The 19309-nt window shown below is 53.6% G+C and overlaps 1 protein-coding gene across 4 annotated transcripts in view; it reads right to left on the bottom strand.

Moving 5' to 3' along the window:
* ADK (adenosine kinase) overlaps positions 1–19309 on the bottom strand; it is a 78605-nt gene that overhangs the window by 11899 nt on the left and 47397 nt on the right. For 2 of the 4 annotated variants that reach the window (XR_012930413.1, XM_076054886.1), the window contains exons 5-8: positions 16234–16293; positions 13950–14058; positions 6044–6214; positions 1811–1846 (exon numbers count right to left, since the gene is read on the bottom strand). Coding sequence is in view for 3 of the 4 variants with exons in the window: in XM_076054886.1 (XP_075911001.1) it covers positions 1811–1846; positions 6044–6214; positions 13950–14058; positions 16234–16293 (376 nt within the window). In the remaining variant the exon portion in view is untranslated. The remainder of the gene's footprint in view (positions 1–1810; positions 1847–6043; positions 6215–13949; positions 14059–16233; positions 16294–19309) is intronic. The other 2 variants (XM_076054888.1, XM_076054887.1) reach the window with 1 other exon arrangement.

Raw genomic sequence — 19309 nt, 5'->3', positions numbered from 1 at the left:
CATAGGCCTTGACCAGGTCAATAAAGCAGAGATGTAGGTCTTGTTGGAATTCCCTACACCTCTGCTGTAGAAGACGGAAAGAAAATATGGCATCTGTGCAGGATCGCCCTTTCCTGAAACCGCATTGGGGCTCCGCAAGCCTCTCCTCAGCGTGCCTGGCAAGGCGATGCTGAATAATCCTTGCCAGGACCTTTCCCGGCACACTGAGGAGCGAGATGCCCCTGTAGTTGTTACAGTCTGTGCGGTCCCCCTTCTTAAAAAGGGGGACCACCAGGGCATCCTTCCAATCCTGCGGAACCCGTCCAGTGGTCCAGACTGTTGTTATGATGTCATATAGGGCAGTCTGTGCACAAACGTCACCCTCCCTCAGCATTTCGCTTGGGAGATCATCTCTGCCCGCTGCCTTTCCTGGTCTAAGACTCCGGATCGCCTTCAGTACTTCCTCAACAGATGGCACCTCAGCCAGCCACTCACAGGGGGTGCCTTCTTCCAATATTTGAGGCACCGCAGCCTCAGCAGGGTCATCCTCACTTTGTGCCACGATGTTTTCCTGGCTGAGGGACTTTCCCTCCCCCAGGACCTCACAGAAATGCTCAGCAAATCTGCAAACCTGTTCCTGGGGGTCGGAGATTGGATCACCGTTTTTTTCCCCTAATGATGGTAATAGGTGTGGCGCTGCAGGTTACTTTTTTGATGGAGTTAAATAGAGATTTGTGATCACGGGCCACTGAGGCAGACTCCATCTCCTCAGCAACCCGCGAGCACCACCCATCCTTGCAGTGCCTCATGGCTCTCCGAACCTCCTAGCGAAGGCTGCGGTAAGCCTTCTCATTCTCTGACGTGAGATTCTGTAGCCGATGACAGTGGGCCTGTCGCTTTTTCTCAACCATCCTGAACACCTCCTCTGTCAGCCAGGGTCTCTGGGGAGGTCTGGACCGCGTACCCAAAGCAGCCATTGCAGCTGCATGAGTCACAGTCCTAAACCTCGCCCATTTACCCTCGACATCAGGAGTCGGGGACGATGCCAATCCTAGCCGCGATGATGAAATTCTCGCTTGCAACTTTCATCAGATAACTGAGACCAGGCCACTTTAGGTTGGAATGGGGTCCTGGGTGTACACCCACCACCAGAGTGGAAGAATGGCAGGCACATCTTACAGATGACTAGTCGATGGTCAGAGGGAAGATCAGCTCCACGGTAGGTCCTGGTGTCAAGGACATGGGCTCACATCCGCTGGTCCGTCACTATGTAGTCCAGCAGATGTTCTTGCTTGGACCCGGCATGCATCCATGATGTTGTGTGGATGCGCCGATGCCGGAACAGCGTGTTGGTAATTACAAGCCCATGGGCTGCACAAAAATCTAGCAGCCTCCTACCGTTGTTATTGAGCTGATCTGGCCCATGCCCTCCAATCACTCCAGACCAGGTGCCCGTATCATGACCAACTCGGGCATTGAAGTCACACAACAAGATGACTCTATCCCGAGGGGCCACTTTAGCCAGCACCTGTGACAGGAGGTCATAGAAGGCATCTGAATCATCGGCTTTGCCTGCATCCCTCCACGGATGTTCATCTTCGGTGGGGGCATAAGTAACCACGACCACCACTCCTCACGGGTAGAGACACACGGGGAGACACACGGGGAGACACAGGGGGAGACACGGGGAGACACACGGGGAGACACGGGTAGAGACACGGGGAGAGACACAGGTGGAGACACACGGGGAGACACACGGGGAGACACACGGGGAGACACACGGGGAGACTCAGGAAGACACGCGGCAGGGATAACACTCCTCCCTTCTCACCTCAAATCCCCTCTCCCGTGCGAACGTTGCTGCCTCCTGCAGAAAATCAAAACAAAAACAAGTCTCAACACCCAACCTCAGCAGTAGTAGGGGTAGCGATGATCGCTGCTGCTGTGTGGTCCTACAAACCTAGGGGTACCCCCAGTGGCAGCTGTCCCTATGTGTGAGTCTGCTGCCAGTAGTGGTAGGGGTAGCGATGATCGCTGCTGCTGTGTGGTCCTACAAACCTAGGGGTACCCCCAGTGGCAGCTGTCCCTATGTGTGAGTCTGCTGCCAGTAGTGGTAGGGGTAGCGATGATCGCTGCTGCTGTGTGATCCTATAGCCCAGGGGACACCCCCAGTGGCAGCTGTCCCTGTGTGTGAGTCTGCTGCCAGTAGTGGTAGGGGTAGCGATGATCGCTGCTGCTGTGTGGTCCTACAAACCTAGGGGTACCCCCAGTGGCAGCTGTCCCTGTGTGTGAGTCTGCTGCCAGTAGTGGTAGGGGTAGCGATGATCGCTGCTGCTGTGTGGTCCTATAGCCTAGGGGACACCCCCAGTGGCAGCTATCCCTGTGTGTGAGTCTGCTGCCAGTAGTGGTAGGGGTAGCGATGATTGCTGCTGCTGTGTGGTCCTATAGCCTAGGGGACACCCCCGGTGGCAGCTGTCCCTGTGTGTGAGTCTGCTGCCAGTAGTGGTAGGGGTAGCGATGATTGCTGCTGCTGTGTGGTCCTATAGCCTAGGGGACACCCCCAGTGGCAGCTGTCCCTGTGTGCGAGTCTGCTGCCAGTAGTAGTAGGGGTAGCGATGGTCGCTGCTGCTGCTACAGCTGTATGGTCCTATAGCCTACTGGCACTCTCAGTGGCAGCTGTCCCTGTGCATGTAGTGTATAGCTTGGCGTAGTGCAGCATGTGGTGTATAGTGCAGTGTACAGTGCAGCGTACAGTGAGGTGTGCAGCATACAGCGTAGTGTCCAGAGTAGTGTGGTGTACAGTGCACTGTGTGGTAAAGTGTTTAGAATATAGCGCAATGCATGGTACAGCGTGCAGTTTTTGCGCACAGCGCGGTATAGCGTGCAGGGCGCTGTAGGGTGTGTGGTGTACAGTGTGGTGGCATGGTGTACAGTGCAATGTATTGTATAGTGTGCACAATACAGCGTGGTGCATAGTACAGTGCGCGGTGTGGTGCCGTGCGCAGTGCGGCGAGTGGCGTACAGTGCGGCGAGTGGCGTACGGTGCGGCGAGTGGCGTACGGTGCGGCGAGTGGCGTACGGTGCGGCGAGTGGCGTACGGTGCGGCGAGTGGCGTACGGTGCGGCGAGTGGCGTACGGTGCGGCGAGTGGCGTACGGTGCGGCGAGTGGCGTACGGTGCGGCGAGTGGCGTACAGTGCGGCGAGTGGCGTACAGTGCGGCGAGCGGCGTACAGTGCGGCGAGCGGCGTACAGCGCAGCAAAAGCAGCGTACAGTGCGACGGGGTGTACAGTGCGGTGAGTGGTGTACAGTGCAGCAAAAGCGGCGTACAGTGCGACGGGGTGTACAGTGCGGTGAGTGGCGTACAGTGCGGCGAGCGGCGTACAGTGCGGCGCGCGGTGTACAGCGCTGTGTGCGAGTGTGGTGATTAGTGTGCAGCAGTAGTGTGCAGCAGTAGTGCACAGCAGTAGTGTACAGCAGTAGTGTACAGCAGTAGTGCACAGCAGTAGTGTACAGCACTATTGTACAGCAGTAGTAGTGTAGCAGTATTGCACAGCAGTAGTGTACAGCAGTAGTAGTGCAGCAGTAGTAGTGTACAGCAGTAGTGTACAGCAGTAGTGTGCAGCAGTAGTGTACAGCAATAGTGTACAGCAGTAGTGTACAGCAGTAGTAGTGCAGCAGTAGTGCACAGCAATAGTGTACAGCAGTAGTGTACAGCAGTAGTGTGCAGCAGTAGTGTACAGCAATAGTGTACAGCAGTAGTGTACAGCAGTAGTAGTGCAGCAGTAGTGCACAGCAGTAGTGTACAGCAGTAGTGTACAGCAGTAGTGTACAGCAGTAGTGTACAGCACTATTGTACAGCAGTAGTAGTGTAGCAGTATTGCGCAGCAGTAGGGCGCAGCAGTAGTGTACAGCAGTAAAGTGCAGCAGTAGTGTACAGCAGTATTGTAGAGCACTATTGTACAGCACTATTGTACAGCAGTAGTGCACAGCACTATTGTACAGCACTATTGTACAGCAGTAGTGTACAGCACTATTGTACAGCAGTAGTGTACAGCAGTAGTGCACAACAGTAGTGTACAGCAGTAGTGTACGGCACTATTGTACAGCAGTAGTGTACAGCACTATTGTACAGCAGTAGTGTACAGCAGTAGTGCACAGCAATAGTGTACAGCAGTAGTAGTGCAGCAGTAGTAGTGTACAGCAGTAGTGTACAGCAGTAGTGCACAGCAGTAGTGTACAGCAGTAGTGCGCAGCAGTAGTGTGCAGCAGTAGTGTACAGCAGTAGTGTACAGCAGTAGTGTGCAGCAGTAGTGTACAGCAGTAGTGTACAGTAGTAGAGCGCAGCAGTAGAGCGCAGCAGTAGTGCGCAGCAGTAGTGTACAGCAGTAGTGCACAGCACTATTGTACAGCAGTAGTAGTGTAGCAGTAGTGTACAGCACTATTGTACAGCAGTAGTGTACAGCAGTAGTGTACAGCACTATTGTACAGCAGTAGTGTACAGCAGTAGTGTACAGCAGTAGTGTACAGCAGTAGTGCACAGCACTATTGTACAGCAGTAGGGCACAGCACTATTGTACAGCAGTAGTGTACAGCAGTAGTGCACAGCAGTAGTGTACAGCAGTAGTGTACAGCACTATTGTACAGCAGTAGTGCACAGCAGTAGTGCACAGCAGTATTGTACAGCAGTAGTGCACAGCAGTATTGTACAGCAGTAGTGCACAGCAGTATTGTACAGCAGTAGTGCACAGCAGTAGTGCACAGCAGTAGTGTGCAGCAGTAGTGCACAGCAGTAGTGTACAGCAGTAGTGCACAGCAGTAGTAGTGCAGCAGTAGTGTACAGCAGTAGTGTGCAGCAGTAGTGCACAGCAGTAGTGTACAGCAGTAGTGCACAGCAGTATTGTACAGCAGTAGTGCACAGCAGTAGTGCACAGCAGTATTGTACAGCAGTAGTGCACAGCAGTATTGTACAGCAGTAGTGTACAGCACTATTGTACAGCAGTAGTAGTGTAGCAGTATCGCGCAGCAGTAGGGCGCAGCAGTAGTGTACAGCAGTAGTGTGCAGCAGTAGTGTACAGCAGTAGTGTGCAGCAGTAGTGTGCAGCAGTAGTGCACAGCAGTAGGGCGCAGCAGTAGGGCGCAGCAGTAGTGTACAGCAGTAGTGTGCAGCAGTAGTGCACAGCAGTAGTGCACTGCAGTAGTGTACAGCAGTAGTGTACAGTAGTAGAGCGCAGCAGTAGAGCGCAGCAGTAGTGCGCAGCAGTTTTGTGCAGCAGTAGTGTGCAGCAGTAGTGTACAGCAGTAGTGCACAGCAGTAGTGCACAGCACTATTGTACAGCAGTAGTGTACAGCAGTAGTGTACAGCACTATTGTACAGCAGTAGTGTACAGCAGTAGTGTACAGCAGTAGTGTACAGCAGTAGTGCACAGCACTATTGTACAGCAGTAGGGCACAGCACTATTGTACAGCAGTAGTGTACAGCAGTAGTGCACAGCAGTAGTGTACAGCAGTAGTGTACAGCACTATTGTACAGCAGTAGTGTACAGCAGTAGTGCACAGCAGTAGTGCACAGCAGTATTGTACAGCAGTAGTGCACAGCAGTATTGTACAGCAGTAGTGCACAGCAGTAGTAGTGCAGCAGTAGTGTGCAGCAGTAGTGCACAGCAGTATTGTACAGCAGTAGTGCACAGCAGTAGTGCACAGCAGTAGTGTGCAGCAGTAGTGCGTAGCAGTAGTAGTGTACAGCAGTAGTGTGCAGCAGTAGTGCACAGCACTATTGTACAGCAGTAGTGTACAGCAGTAGTGTACAGCAGTAGTGTACAGCACTATTGTACAGCAGTAGTGTACAGCACTATTGTACAGCAGTAGTGTACAGCAGTAGTGCACAGCAGTAGTGTACAGCAGTAGTGTACAGCACTATTGTACAGCAGTAGTGCACAGCAGTAGTGCACAGCACTATTGTACAGCAGTAGTGTACAGCAGTAGTGTACAGCAGTAGTGTACAGCAGTAGTGTACAGCAGTAGTAGTGCAGTGCGTGGAGCCGAGTCCCTCCCCCTCCGCCTCACGGTTTCATTTCCAAAGAGCACGTCCACGTAGGGCAGCAGTCGAGAGAGCTCGGCTCCGTAGTGCTGAGCCAGGAAAGGTGCAGAGAGGTTGAGGCAGAAGGGTTTGTTCTGCTTGGCGGCCAACGTGGCCACCGCCATCATCGAGTCCGGAGACACGGTCATGAAGAAGCCCTGAGGGAGACACGGGGAGAGAGAGACACGGGGGGGGGAGAGAGAGAGAGAGACAGGGAGAGACACGGGGAGTGAGAGTGAGACACGGGGAGAGAGAGAGAGACACGGGGAGAGAGAGAGAGACAGGGAGAGAGAGACACGGGGAGTGAGAGACACGGGGAGTGAGAGTGAGACACGGGGAGAGAGAGAGAGACACGGGGAGAGAGACACGGGGAGAGAGAGAGAGAGACAGGGAGAGAGAGACACGGGGAGTGAGAGTGAGACACGGGGAGAGAGAGTGAGACACGGGGAGAGAGAGACAGGGAGAGAGAGACACGGGGAGTGAGAGACAGGGAGAGACACGGGGAGTGAGAGTGAGACACGGGGAGTTGAAGAGAGACAAGGGGAGTTGGAGATAGAGAGATACACGGTCATGAAGAAGCCCTGAGGGAGACACAGGGAGAGAGACACGGGGAGAGAGAGACAGGAAGATACACGGGGAGTGAGAGAGACACGGGGAGTGAGAGAGAGACACGGGGAGTGAGGGAGAAACACGGGGAGTGAGAGAGAGACACGGGGAGTGAGAGAGAGACACGGGGAGTGAGAGAGAGACACGGGGAGTGAGAGAGAGACACGGGGAGTGAGAGAGACACGGGGAGTGAGAGAGACACAGGGAGTGAGAGAGAGACACGGGGAGAGAGAGACACGGGGAGAGAGAGACACGGGGAGAGAAAGACACGGGGAGAGAGAGACACGGGGAGAGAGACACGGGGAAGAGGAGAGAGACACACGGGGAGAGAGAGACACGGGGAGGAGAGAGACACACGGGGAGGAGAGAGACACGGGGAGAGAGAGACACGGGGAGAGAGAGACACGGGGAGAGAGAGACACGGGGAAAGAGAGACACGGGGAGAGAGAGACACGGGGAGAGAGAGACACGGGGAGAGAGAGACACGGGGAGAGAGAGAGACACGGGGAGAGAGAGAGACACGGGGAGAGAGAGACACGGGGAGAGAGAGACACGGGGAGAGAGAGACACGGGGAGAGAGAGACACGGGGAGAGAGAGACACGGGGAGAGAGACACGGGGAGAGAGAGACACGGGGAGAGGGAGATACGGGGTGAGAGAGACACGGGGAGAGAGAGAGAGACACGGGGAGAGAGAGAGAGACACGGGGAGAGAGAGAGAGACACGGGGAGAGAGAGAGACACGGGGAGAGGGAGATACGGGGTGAGAAAGAGAGAGAGACACGGGGTGAGAGAGAGAGAGAGACACGGGGAGAGAGAGAGACACGGGGAGAGAAGAGAGACACACGGGGAGAGAGAGAGAGACACGGAGAGAGAGAGAGAGACACGGGGAGAGAGAGAGAGACACGGGGAGAGAGAGAGAGAGACATGGGGAGAGAGAGAGACACGGGGAGAGAGAGATACGGGGAGAGAGAGAGACACGGGGAGAGAGAGAGAGACACGGGGAGAGAGAGACACGGGGAGAGAGAGACACGGGGAGAGAGAGAGACACGGGGAGAGAGAGAGACACGGGGTGAGAGAGAGACACGGGGAGAGAGAGAGACACGGGGAGAGAGAGAGACACGGGGAGAGAGCGACACTGCGACAAAGAGCAAATTACTCCAAGAGAAAGATTGATACAGAGAGAGAGACAGAGAAATCAGAGGCATATAGAGAAAGATACAGAGAAAGATATAGAGCTCTACATATATATAGAGAGAGGCGAGAAAGAGAGACGCATCTTGGTCCTGATCTTGTAAACGGCACCATCCTTGCTTGGGCACAGAAGAAGTTGGCAAGATCGTGACGCCTATTAGCCAGGAAAGGCACCCCCCTCGCCCTGTGTACGAAGCTACTTTTGTAAAAAGGCACCTCCAGTCTCGTCAAAATGAACCCCAAAAGCAGGAACATTGGGGTTGAGCCGCGGACACCCCAGGCACCACCGGTGGGGGGTCAGACCTTCCCTGGACACGGTGTAGACACGGTGTAGACACGGTGTAGACACGGCGTAGACACGGCGTAGACACGGCGTAGACACGGCGTAGACACGGTGTAGACACGGTGTAGACAGGGCAGTAGACACGGTGTAGACACGGCAGTAGACACGGTGTAGACACGGCAGTAGACACGGCAGTAGACACGGTGTAGACACGGTGTAGACACGGTGTAGACACGGTGTAGACACGGCAGTAGACACGGTGTAGACACGGTGTAGACACGGTGTAGACACGGTGTAGACACGGTGTAGACACGGTGTAGACACTGCAGTAGACACGGTGTAGACACGGTGTAGACACGGTGTAGACACGGTGTAGACACGGTGCAGACACGGTGCAGACACGGCAGTAGACACGGTGTAGACACGGTGTAGACACGGTGTAGACACGGTGTAGACACGGCAGTAGACACGGTGTAGACACGGTGTAGACACGTTGTAGACACGGTGTAGACACGGTGTAGACACGGCAGTAGACACGGTGTAGACAGGGTGTAGACACGGTGTAGACACGGTGTAGACACGGTGTAGACACAGCAGTAGACACGGTGTAGACACGGTGTAGACACGGCAGTAGACACGGTGTAGACACGGTGTAGACACGGCAGTAGACACGGTGTAGACACGGTGTAGACACGGCAGTAGACACGGTGTAGACACGGTGTAGACACGGTGTAGACACGGCAGTAGACACGGTGTAGACACGGTGTAGACACGGTGTAGACACGGTGTAGACACAGCAGTAGACACGGTGTAGACACGGTGTAGACACGGTGTAGACACGGTGTAGACACGGCAGTAGACACGGTGTAGACACGGTGTAGACACGGCAGTAGACACGGCAGTAGACACGGTGTAGACACGGTGTAGACACGGCAGTAGACACGGTGTAGACACGGTGTAGACACGGTGTAGACACGGTGTAGACACTGTGCAGACACGGCAGTAGACACGGTGTAGACACGGTGTAGACACAGCAGTAGACACGGTGTAGACACGGTGTAGACACGGTGTAGACACGGCAGTAGACACGGTGTAGACACGGTGTAGACACGGTGTAGACACGGCAGTAGACACGGCAGTAGACACGGTGTAGACACGGTGTAGACACGGTGTAGACATGGCAGTAGACACGGTGTAGACACGGTGTAGACACGGCAGTAGACACGGCAGTAGACACGGTGTAGACACAGTGTAGACACGGTGTAGACACGGTGTAGACACGGTGTAGACACGGCAGTAGACACGGTGTAGACACGGTGTAGACACGGTGTAGACACGGCAGTAGACACGGTGTAGACACGGTGTAGACACGGTGTAGACACGGTGTAGACACTGTGCAGACACGGCAGTAGACACGGTGTAGACACGGTGTAGACACAGCAGTAGACACGGTGTAGACACGGTGTAGACACGGTGTAGACACAGCAGTAGACACGGTGTAGACACGGTGTAGACACGGTGTAGACACGGCAGTAGACACGGTGTAGACACGGTGTAGACACGGCAGTAGACACGGTGTAGACACGGCAGTAGACACGGTGTAGACACGGTGTAGACACGGTGTAGACACGGTGTAGACACGGCAGTAGACACGGTGTAGACACGGTGTAGACACGGTGTAGACACGGCAGTAGACACGGTGTAGACACGGCAGTAGACGTGCCCGTCCACCGTGTACTTGAAGTTCACATCCAGCTCGGTGTTGTGGGCGTACAAAATCGTGAACGCTTGGCGTTGAAAAGACGCGACGTGTCTTTGCCGGAATGCAGCCATTGCAGCTGCATGAGCCACAGTCCTAAACCTCGCCCATTTACCCTCGACATCAGGAGGAGTCGGGGACGATGCCAATCCCAGCCGCAAGCGATGGTGAAATTCTCGCTTGCAACTTTCATCAGCTACATCCGCTGTTCCGTCACTATGTAGTCCATCAGATGTTCTTCCTTGGACCCAGCATGCACCCATTATGTTATGTGGATGCGCCGGAACAGAGTGTTGGTAACTACAAGCCCACAGGCTGAATAAAAGTATAGCAGCCTCCTACTGTTGTTATTGAGCTGATCTGGCCCATGCCTTCCAATCACTCCAGCCCAGGTGCTAGCATCGTGACCAACTGGGGCATTAAAGGCACCTGAACAGGATGACTCTATCCTGAGGGGCCACTTTAGCTAGCACCTGTGACAGGAGGTCATAGAAGGCATCTGACTCATCGGCCTTGCCTGCATCCCTTCACTGATGTTTATCTTTGGTGGGGGCATAAGTAACCACGACCACCATTCCTCACCTCTGGATGATGGAAAGGCGCGCCCAAAGTAGCCTGGGGCTTACAGCTTCCCACACCTCACCGCCACGCTCCCACGCCCGCTTCATTCTTTCGCCCAGAAGAAGAGCCACACCCTGTTGTTTGGCAGTCTGCTGCCCCGAGTAGAGGACTGTCCACCCCTCATGGTGGCAGGAGCCAGAACCGGTCCAACGGACCTCCTGAATACCACAGAGATCCAGGCGGTACCGGTCCAGCTCCCGACAAGAGGAGTGGCAGCCTCTCTTCCGCAGTGAGCATTCGAACATTCCACGTGGCCACCCGTAGTGGTTTTTGTTGTTTTTGGAGGAACCACGAGGGTAAGGATTCAGTCTCCTGGCTCCGCCAAGTGGGCTTTGGCCCAGGAGACGTCACAAACGCCTGTCCCCCCAGGGCCTCCGGCACAAGATCATTTAGATTTTTATTCTGTGGTATCGTGGTAATATATTTGAAGGTGGAGGGGTTACCAGCCCCTCGGAACCATCCAGAAGCCCCCGTTTGGCCGCTGTGGTGGCTACAAAATGCCATGAGGGGGAATGGCCAATCGAAATTTGCCCCTCCCCCCCCCACGGCACTGCTCACCACAGGCGTTGCCGTGTACGGCACCAACGAGGAGACAACAATGTACGCATTGCCACACGCGCTCGCACGCCCGGCATCGATTCTGTTCTAAACTCAGGATACTTCAGTTCCGTTCTATGATCTTCTTTGGTTCTTTCGGTAAAGTCACCACGTAGAATGAGAATAAAATAATATAATAAAACAATAAAATTATCGCGACGTTTCGGCCACAACACAGGCGGCCTTCTTCAGGTGAAAGGAACAGACCTGTCGGGTAGACAGAGCTTCAATGAACGCCGCTAAGATTCGCAGCGTCTTTTTGAGCTGGTTGAGAGAAGCGAGGCACCTTGACAAAGGGGGTTTACAAATCAAACGGGAGAATTTAGCATTGAAACAGCTGAGGGATTAGCTTGTGACTGGTCACAGAAATAGCTGTGTTAAAGTCAAAGCCTACACATCCACAGAGGCACCTAGTATAAATCAAACAGGATAATTTAGCATTGAAATAGCTGAGGGATTAGCTTGTGACTGGTCACAGAAATGGCTATGTTAAAGTCAAAGCCTACACATCCACAGAGGCACCTAGTATAAATCAAACAGGAGAATTTAGCATTGAAACAGCTGAGGGATTAGCTTGTGACTGGTCACAGAAATAGCTGTGTTAAAGTCAAAGCCTACACATCCACAGAGGCACCTAGTATAAATCAAACAGGATAATTTAGCATTGAAATAGCTGAGGGATTAGCTTGTGACTGGTCACAGAAATGGCTATGTTAAAGTCAAAGCCTACACATCCACAGAGGCACCTAGTATAAATCAAACAGGATAATTTAGCATTGAAATAGCTGAGGGATTAGCTTGTGACTGGTCACAGAAATGGCTATGTTAAAGTCAAAGCCTACACATCCACAGAGGCACCTAGTATAAATCAAACAGGAGAATTTAGCATTGAAACAGCTGAGGGATTAGCTTGTGACTGGTCACAGAAATAGCTGTGTTAAAGTCAAAGCCTACACATCCACAGAGGCACCTAGTATAAATCAAACAGGATAATTTAGCATTGAAATAGCTGAGGGATTAGCTTGTGACTGGTCACAGAAATGGCTATGTTAAAGTCAAAGCCTACACATCCACAGAGGCACCTAGTATAAATCAAACAGGATAATTTAGCATTGAAATAGCTGAGGGATTAGCTTGTGACTGGTCACAGAAATGGCTATGTTAAAGTCAAAGCCTACACATCCACAGAGGCACCTAGTATAAATCAAACAGGATAATTTAGCATTGAAATAGCTGAGGGATTAGCTTGTGACTGGTCACAGAAATGGCTATGTTAAAGTCAAAGCCTACACATCCAGAGAGGCACCTAGTACAAATCAAACAGGAGAATTTAGCATTGAAATAGCTGAGTGATTAGCTTGTGACTGGTCACAGAAATAGCTATGTTAAAGTCAAAGCCTACACATCCACAGAGGCACCTAGTATAAATCAAAGAGGATAATTTAGCATTGAAATAGCTGAGTGATTAGCTTGTGACTGGTCACAGAAATAGCTATGTTAAAGTCAAAGCCTACACATCCACAGAGGCACCTAGTACAAATCAAACAGGATAATTTAGCATTGAAATAGCTGAGTGATTAGCTTGTGACTGGTCACAGAAATAGCTATGTTAAAGTCAAAGCCTACACATCCATAGAGGCACCTAGTATAAATCAAACAGGAGAATTTAGCATTGAAATAGTTGAGTGATTAGCTTGTGACTGGTCACAGAAATAGCTGTGTTAAAGTCAAAGCCTACACATCCACAGAGGCACCTCCTCGTACATGGACGCCAAAGGGGCTGCAACAACTCAAACTATCATACAGTAAACCGATGTGAAGAAAAACCTCAGTCTAAATTAACGCAATACAATAAATGTACTCAATATATTCTTCAATAAGCAGATCTATTACTTCTTGATTAAAGTGCAGAAACAAGGTAAAGCCCAAAGGCGACGGGGGTGGGGGGGGGGGGTTGGGGTTGGGGGGTTCTGTGCCAACGCCCGGCACGCTCACCGGCACCCGGCACGCTCACCGGCACCCTCGCCGGCACCCGGCACGCTCACCCGCACCCGGTACGCTCACCGACACCCGGCACGCTCACCGGCACTCGGCACGCTCACCGACACCCGGCACGCTCACCGACACCCTCGCCGACACTCGGCACGCTCGCCGGCACCGAACCGAGTCGCCATTCTGCTCGTGGCGCTCGACGCGGCTCCATGCGCCGCGCCAAAATCAGGGCGTTCGGGACGGCGATTCGGCCCCGCGGCGAATCGCCAAAAGCACCGTTGGACGTGCGCAAAAACCCCAGCCGTGCCGAATTGTGCGTGTACAAATATATAGGTGGGGGCCGGGGGCCCGGGGGGCCGCCTTGGGGGGGTGTGGCCACGTGGACAGCCGAGCGGCTCCGAGAGGAATCTCAAAGGACGGCGTGACCGGCGAGGGGGCCCCGGACACGCCGGAAGCCCTGACAAGCATCCTCCTGACCGGCTCCGAGGGCGCTTTTGCTCGCGCCAAGAGGAGGAGGAGAGGAGGAGGAGAGGAGGAGAGGAGGAGGAGGAGGACGCATCGCGCGCGCGGAGGCTTTGACTCTTCCCGCGGGAAGAGTCAAAGCCTCCGAGAGCCCCGCGTTAGCGAGCGACGGCGTGCGTTGGCTAGAATAGGTCCGGTGGTGACCGCCCTACGTTAACTGTACGTCGAGTTAATAGGTAGCGTTGCATCCCAAGGAGTTGTGTGCGCCTATTATATATAGATAGAGAGAGAGAGAGTTGTATATCTACAGCTAGCTGTGTGTGTATATATGTTGTAGAGAAGGAGGTGGTGGTGGTGGTGGTGGGGGGTGGGGAGTCTCACAGCAATGTAGTAGACTCGCGCCTTCTGCACCAGAGCCCAGTTCTCAGGCAGGTCGAGGTGCTGCTCCTTGACGTAGCCATTGGCAGCAGCAAGATTAGCCACCAGAGACCTGGACAATACAACACGGAGCCACGCACACGGACACGCACACGGACACGGACACGTACACGGACACGCACACGGACACACACACGGACACGTACACGGACACACACACGGACACGCACACGGACACACAGACTCGCAGAGACACGGACACGCACAGACACACGGGCTCACAGAGACATAAGACACACACGGACGCGCACGGACACACGGACTCACAGACATGCACGACACGGACACGCACGGACACACAGACACGCACGGACACACAGACACGCACGGACACACAGACACGCACGGGAACACGGACTCACAGAGACAGACACAGACAGACGCGCAGACACAAACTCACAGAGACCCAGAGAAAGACACGGACACGCGACTCAGACACAGACATGCACACGGGGACACGGGGGCGGCAAGGGGACACAGAGAGAGACTCACAGAGACACAGAGAAACAGACTCACAGAGACACAGACATACACGTGGAGACAAGGACTCACAGAGACATGGGGACACGGAGACACGGGGGGAGGACACACAGACAGACACACAGAGACACACACACATTGAGACAAGACAGAGAGACACACACACATTGAGACAAGAAGACACAGAGACACACACACATTGAGACAAGAAAACACAGAGACACGCGAACACAGAGGTGAGACACAGTATGGTGTACGTGTGCGAGTTGAACTTCTTTGGCAACATACGTAGCCCACCATGCTAATATGTGGGTCTCTGTGGATGTCTCTGTAGATGACCCTATGGGTGTGAGTGTCTGTGGGTCTCTGTGGGTGTCTCTGTAGATGTTTCTATGGGTCTGGTGTCCATGGGTCTCTGTGGGTGTCTCTTTAGATGACCCTATGGGTGTGAGTGTCTGTGGGTCTCTGTGGGTGTCTCTGTAGATGTTTCTATGGGTCTGGTGTCCGTGGGTCTCTGTGAGTGTCTCTGTAGATGTCTCTATGGGTCTGTGTGTCTGTGGGTCTCTGTGGGTGTCTCTGTAGATGTTTCTATGGGTCTGGTGTCCATGGGTCTCTGTGGGTGTCTCTGTAGATGTCTCTATGGGTCTGGGTGTCTGTGGGTGTCTCTGTAGATGTCTCTATGGGTCTGGGTGTCTGTGAGTCTCTGTGGGTGTCTCTGTAGATGTCTCTATTGGTCTGAGTGTGTGGGTCTCTGTGGGTGTCTGCGGGTATCTGTGGGCCTCTGTGGGTCTCTCTGGGTGTCTGTAGGTGTCTGTGGGTCTCTCTGGGTGTCTGTGGGTGTCTGTGGGTGTCTGTGGGTGTCTGCGGGTCTCTCTATGGGTCTGCGTGTCTGTGGGTCGCTGTGGGTGTCTCTGTAGATGTCTCTATATGTCCGAGTGTCTGTGGGTCTCTGCGTATGTACAATGTGAACTTCTTTCGTGCTGAACGTAGCCAACCGTGCTCATCGGAGGTGCGGGGGGAAGGAAATTGGAGGTGTCTATCTGTGTCCATCGGTCTGTCTCTCTGTGTCTCTGTCTCTCTGTGTCCATCGGTCTGTCTCTCTATGTGTCTCTGTCTCTCTGTGTCTCCGTCTGTCTCTCTCTGTGTCTCCGTCTCTCTCTGTCTCTGTCTCTCTGTCTCCGTCTCTCTCTCTGTGTCTCCATCTCTCTATGTGTCTCTGTCTCTCTGTGTCTCCGTCTGTCTCTCTCTGTGTCTCCGTCTCTCTCTCTCTCTCTGTCTCCGTCTCTCTCTCTGTGTCTCCGACTGTCTCGCTCTCTCTCTCTCTCTGTGTCTCCGTCTCTCTCTGTGTCTCCGTCTCTCTCTCTGTGTCTCTGTCTCTCTCTGTGTGTCTCTCTCTCTCTGTGTCTCAGTCTCTCTCTCTCTGTGTCTATCTCTCTCTTTGTCTCCGTCTCTCTCTCTGTGTCTCTGTCTCTCTCTCTGTGTCTCTCTCTGTCTCCGTCTCTCTCTCTGTGTGTCTCTCTCTGGCTCTCTCTCTGTGTCTCTCTTTCTCTCTCCCTCTGTGTCTATCTCTCTCTCTGTCTCCGTCTCTCTCTCTCTGTGTCTCCGTCTCTCCGACTGTCTCTCTTTCTGTGTCCCTCTCTCTGTGTCCCTCTCCCTCCATCTCTCCCTCCATCTTGGTCTCCGTGTGTCTCTCTCGGTCTCACTCTCTCTCTCTCTGCCTCTCTGTCTTCCTCTGTCTCTCTCTCACCTCTTCCCGCGCACAGTCATATTCATGTTGACCGAGTTGCTGCTACCTTGAGGCTGCTCGCTGAGTCAGCACAAATATATACGGACGCACAGACACACGCATGCACACATACATAGGCACACAGACATGCGCACACACACATGTACATAGACACACACCGAGACACACACACAGATAGAGACACACACGCATGCACACAGACACACACATGCATATAGACACACTAGCAATGACACACAGAGACACAGAGAAAGACATGCACACAGGCACACACACACACATACCTGCACTCATACACACACACACAGACATGCACGCACACGTACACACAAACATGCATGCATTTATGAATCTGTACCATCCAGTACAAACACATACACATGCACAACCACAACAACCGCCAATTGCCACTAAGTGACGGTGACGTCACTACGACGCTTGTGCCAGGCCATGTCCACGTTCAGGCCATGTGAAATGTCGAACGCCCGCTGGCAGGAGGTCACGGGGCAGACCCAGGTGCCACGGGCCGACTGATTGAGATGACTGAGATGACTGGCTGATGCACCACCTGTGCCCCCTACTGTGCCAACCTGCTGTGCTTTAGCCACCCGGCGCCCCGCTCGTTGTTGTGAGCGTCGCTCCTCCGCCCTCCGTTGTTGTTGGAGGGCGAAATAGATGTTAAATAATGTGGGTGCCAGAGGACATCCCTGTCGCACCCCAAAGTGAACAGGGAATGGCTCTGACTCCTGGTCACGTAGTTTTACCCGGGCCCACTCACCATCATGAAGGTCCTTAATGATCGTGAGAAGCGGGTCAGGGACTCCGAAAGCACGAAGAACAACCCAGAGCCCAGGCTGACTGATGGTATCATAGGCCTTGACCAGGTCAATAAAGCAGACAGACAGAAAATATGACATCTGTGCAGGACCGCCCTTTCCTGAAACCACATTGGGGCTCCGCAAGCCTCTCCTCAGCGTGTCTGGCAAAGCGATGTTGAATAATCCTTGCCAGGACCTTTCCCGGCACACTGAGTAGTGAGATGCCTCTGTAGTTGTTACAGTCTGTGCGGTCCCCATTCTTAAACAGGGGGACCACCAGGGCATCCCTCCATTCCTGCGGAACCCGTCCAGTGGTCCAGACTGTTGTTATGTCATGTAGGGCAGTCTGTGCACAAACGCGACCCTCCCTCAGCATTTCGCTTGAGAGATCATCTCTGCCTGGTGCCTTTCCTGGTCTCAGGCTCTGGATCGCCTTCAGTACTTCCTCAACAGATGGCACCTTAGCCAGCCACACAGGGGGTGACTTTTTATTCCAATATTTGAGGCATCGCAGCCTCAGCAGGGTCATCCCCACTTTGCCCCATGTTGTTGTCCAGGCTGAGGGATTTCCCCTCCCCCAGGACCTCACAAAAATGCTCAGCAAATCTGCAAAGCGGTTCGTGGGGGTCGGAGATTGGATCACCGTTCTTTCCCCTAATAATGCTAATAGGTATGGTGCTGCAGGTTTCGTTTTTGATGGAATCAAAGAGCGATTTGTGATCGCTGGCCATTGAGGCAGACTCCATCTCCTCAGCAACTTGCGACCACCAACCATCCTTGTAGCGCCTCAAGGCTCTCCGAACCTTTCGAGCGAAGGCTGCGGCAAGCCTCCTCATACTCTTGACGTGGGATGCTGTAGACGATGAGAGTGGGCCTGTCGCATTTTCTCAGCCAGACTGAACACCTCCTCTGTCAGCCAGGGTCTCTCTGGGGAGGTCTGCACTGTGCGCCCAAGGCAGCCATCGCAGCTGCATGAGCCACAGTCCTAAACCTCGCCCATTTCCCCTCAACATCAGGAGTGGGGGACGATGCCAATCCCAGCCGCAAGCGATGATGAAATTCTCGCTTGCAACTTTCATCATCTAGCTGAGACCAAGGACTATGGGTCCTGGGTGTACACCCACCACCGGAGTGGAAGAATGCCAGGCACATCTTGCAGATGACAAGTCGATGGTCAGTGGGCAGATCAGCTCCACAGTAGATCCTCATGTCAAGGACATGGGCTCGCATCTGCTGTTCCGTCACTATATAGTCCAGCAGATGTTCTTGCTTGGACCCGGCATGCATCCATGATGTTGTGTGGATGCGCTGATGCCGGAACAGCGTGTTGGTAATTACAAGCCCATGGGTTGCACAAAAGTCTAGCAGCCTCCTATCGTTGTTACTGAGCTGATCTGGCCCATGCATTCCAATGACTTGAGACCAGGTGCCAGCATCATGACCAACTCGGGCATTCAAGTCACCCAACAAGATGACTCTATCCCGAGGGGCCACTTTAGCTAGCACCTGTGACAGGAGGTCATGGAAGGCATCTGACTCATCGGCCTTGCCTGCATCCCTCCACTGATGTTCATCTTCCACTGATGTTCATCTTCGGTGGGGGCATACGTGACCACGACCACCACTCCTTGCCTCTGGTTGATGGGAATGCGAACCCAAAATAGCCTGGGACTTACATCTTCGCACACCTCACCGCCACGCTCCCACGACCCCTTCATTCTTTTATTCAGAAGAAGAGCCACTCCCTGTTTGGCAGTCTCCTGCCCCGAATAGAGGACTGTCCACCCCTCATGGTGGCAGGAGCCAGAGCCGGTCCACCGGACCTTCTGAATACCGCAGATCCAGGTGGTACCAGTCCAGCTCCCGAAAGAGGAGTGGCAGCCTCTCCTCCGCAGAGAGCGTTCGAACATTAAACGTAGCCACTCGCAGTGGCTTTTTTCTGTTTCTGGAGGAACCCTGAGGGTAGGGATTCAATCTCCTGGCCCCGCCAAATGAGGTTTGGCCAGGAGACGTCATAGACGCCTATCCTCCCGGGGGCCTCCGGCACAAGCTTCGTTTGACACATGCACACACAAATGCACGCACACACATGCGCACACACTTCCAGGTACAAGGACAATCGCCATCACTGGTGTTGGTGGGCATGAACAGGATTTTAACTCGGGTATTTTTTGGGTTTGTAATGCAGTGCAGTGCTAACTGCTGCACCACCGCTCCCCACAGACGCACACAGACACACGCTCTATCTCTCTCCCCGT

Source organism: Petromyzon marinus, chromosome 68 (genome assembly GCF_048934315.1).
Source record: "Petromyzon marinus isolate PM22_M1 ecotype Great Lakes invasive population chromosome 68, UKy_Petmar_22M1.pri1.0, whole genome shotgun sequence".
NCBI classification, from domain to species: domain Eukaryota; kingdom Metazoa; phylum Chordata; class Hyperoartia; order Petromyzontiformes; family Petromyzontidae; genus Petromyzon; species Petromyzon marinus.
Note: the sequence above shows the minus strand (reverse complement) of the source record. Positions and strands in the feature narration are given on the sequence as shown.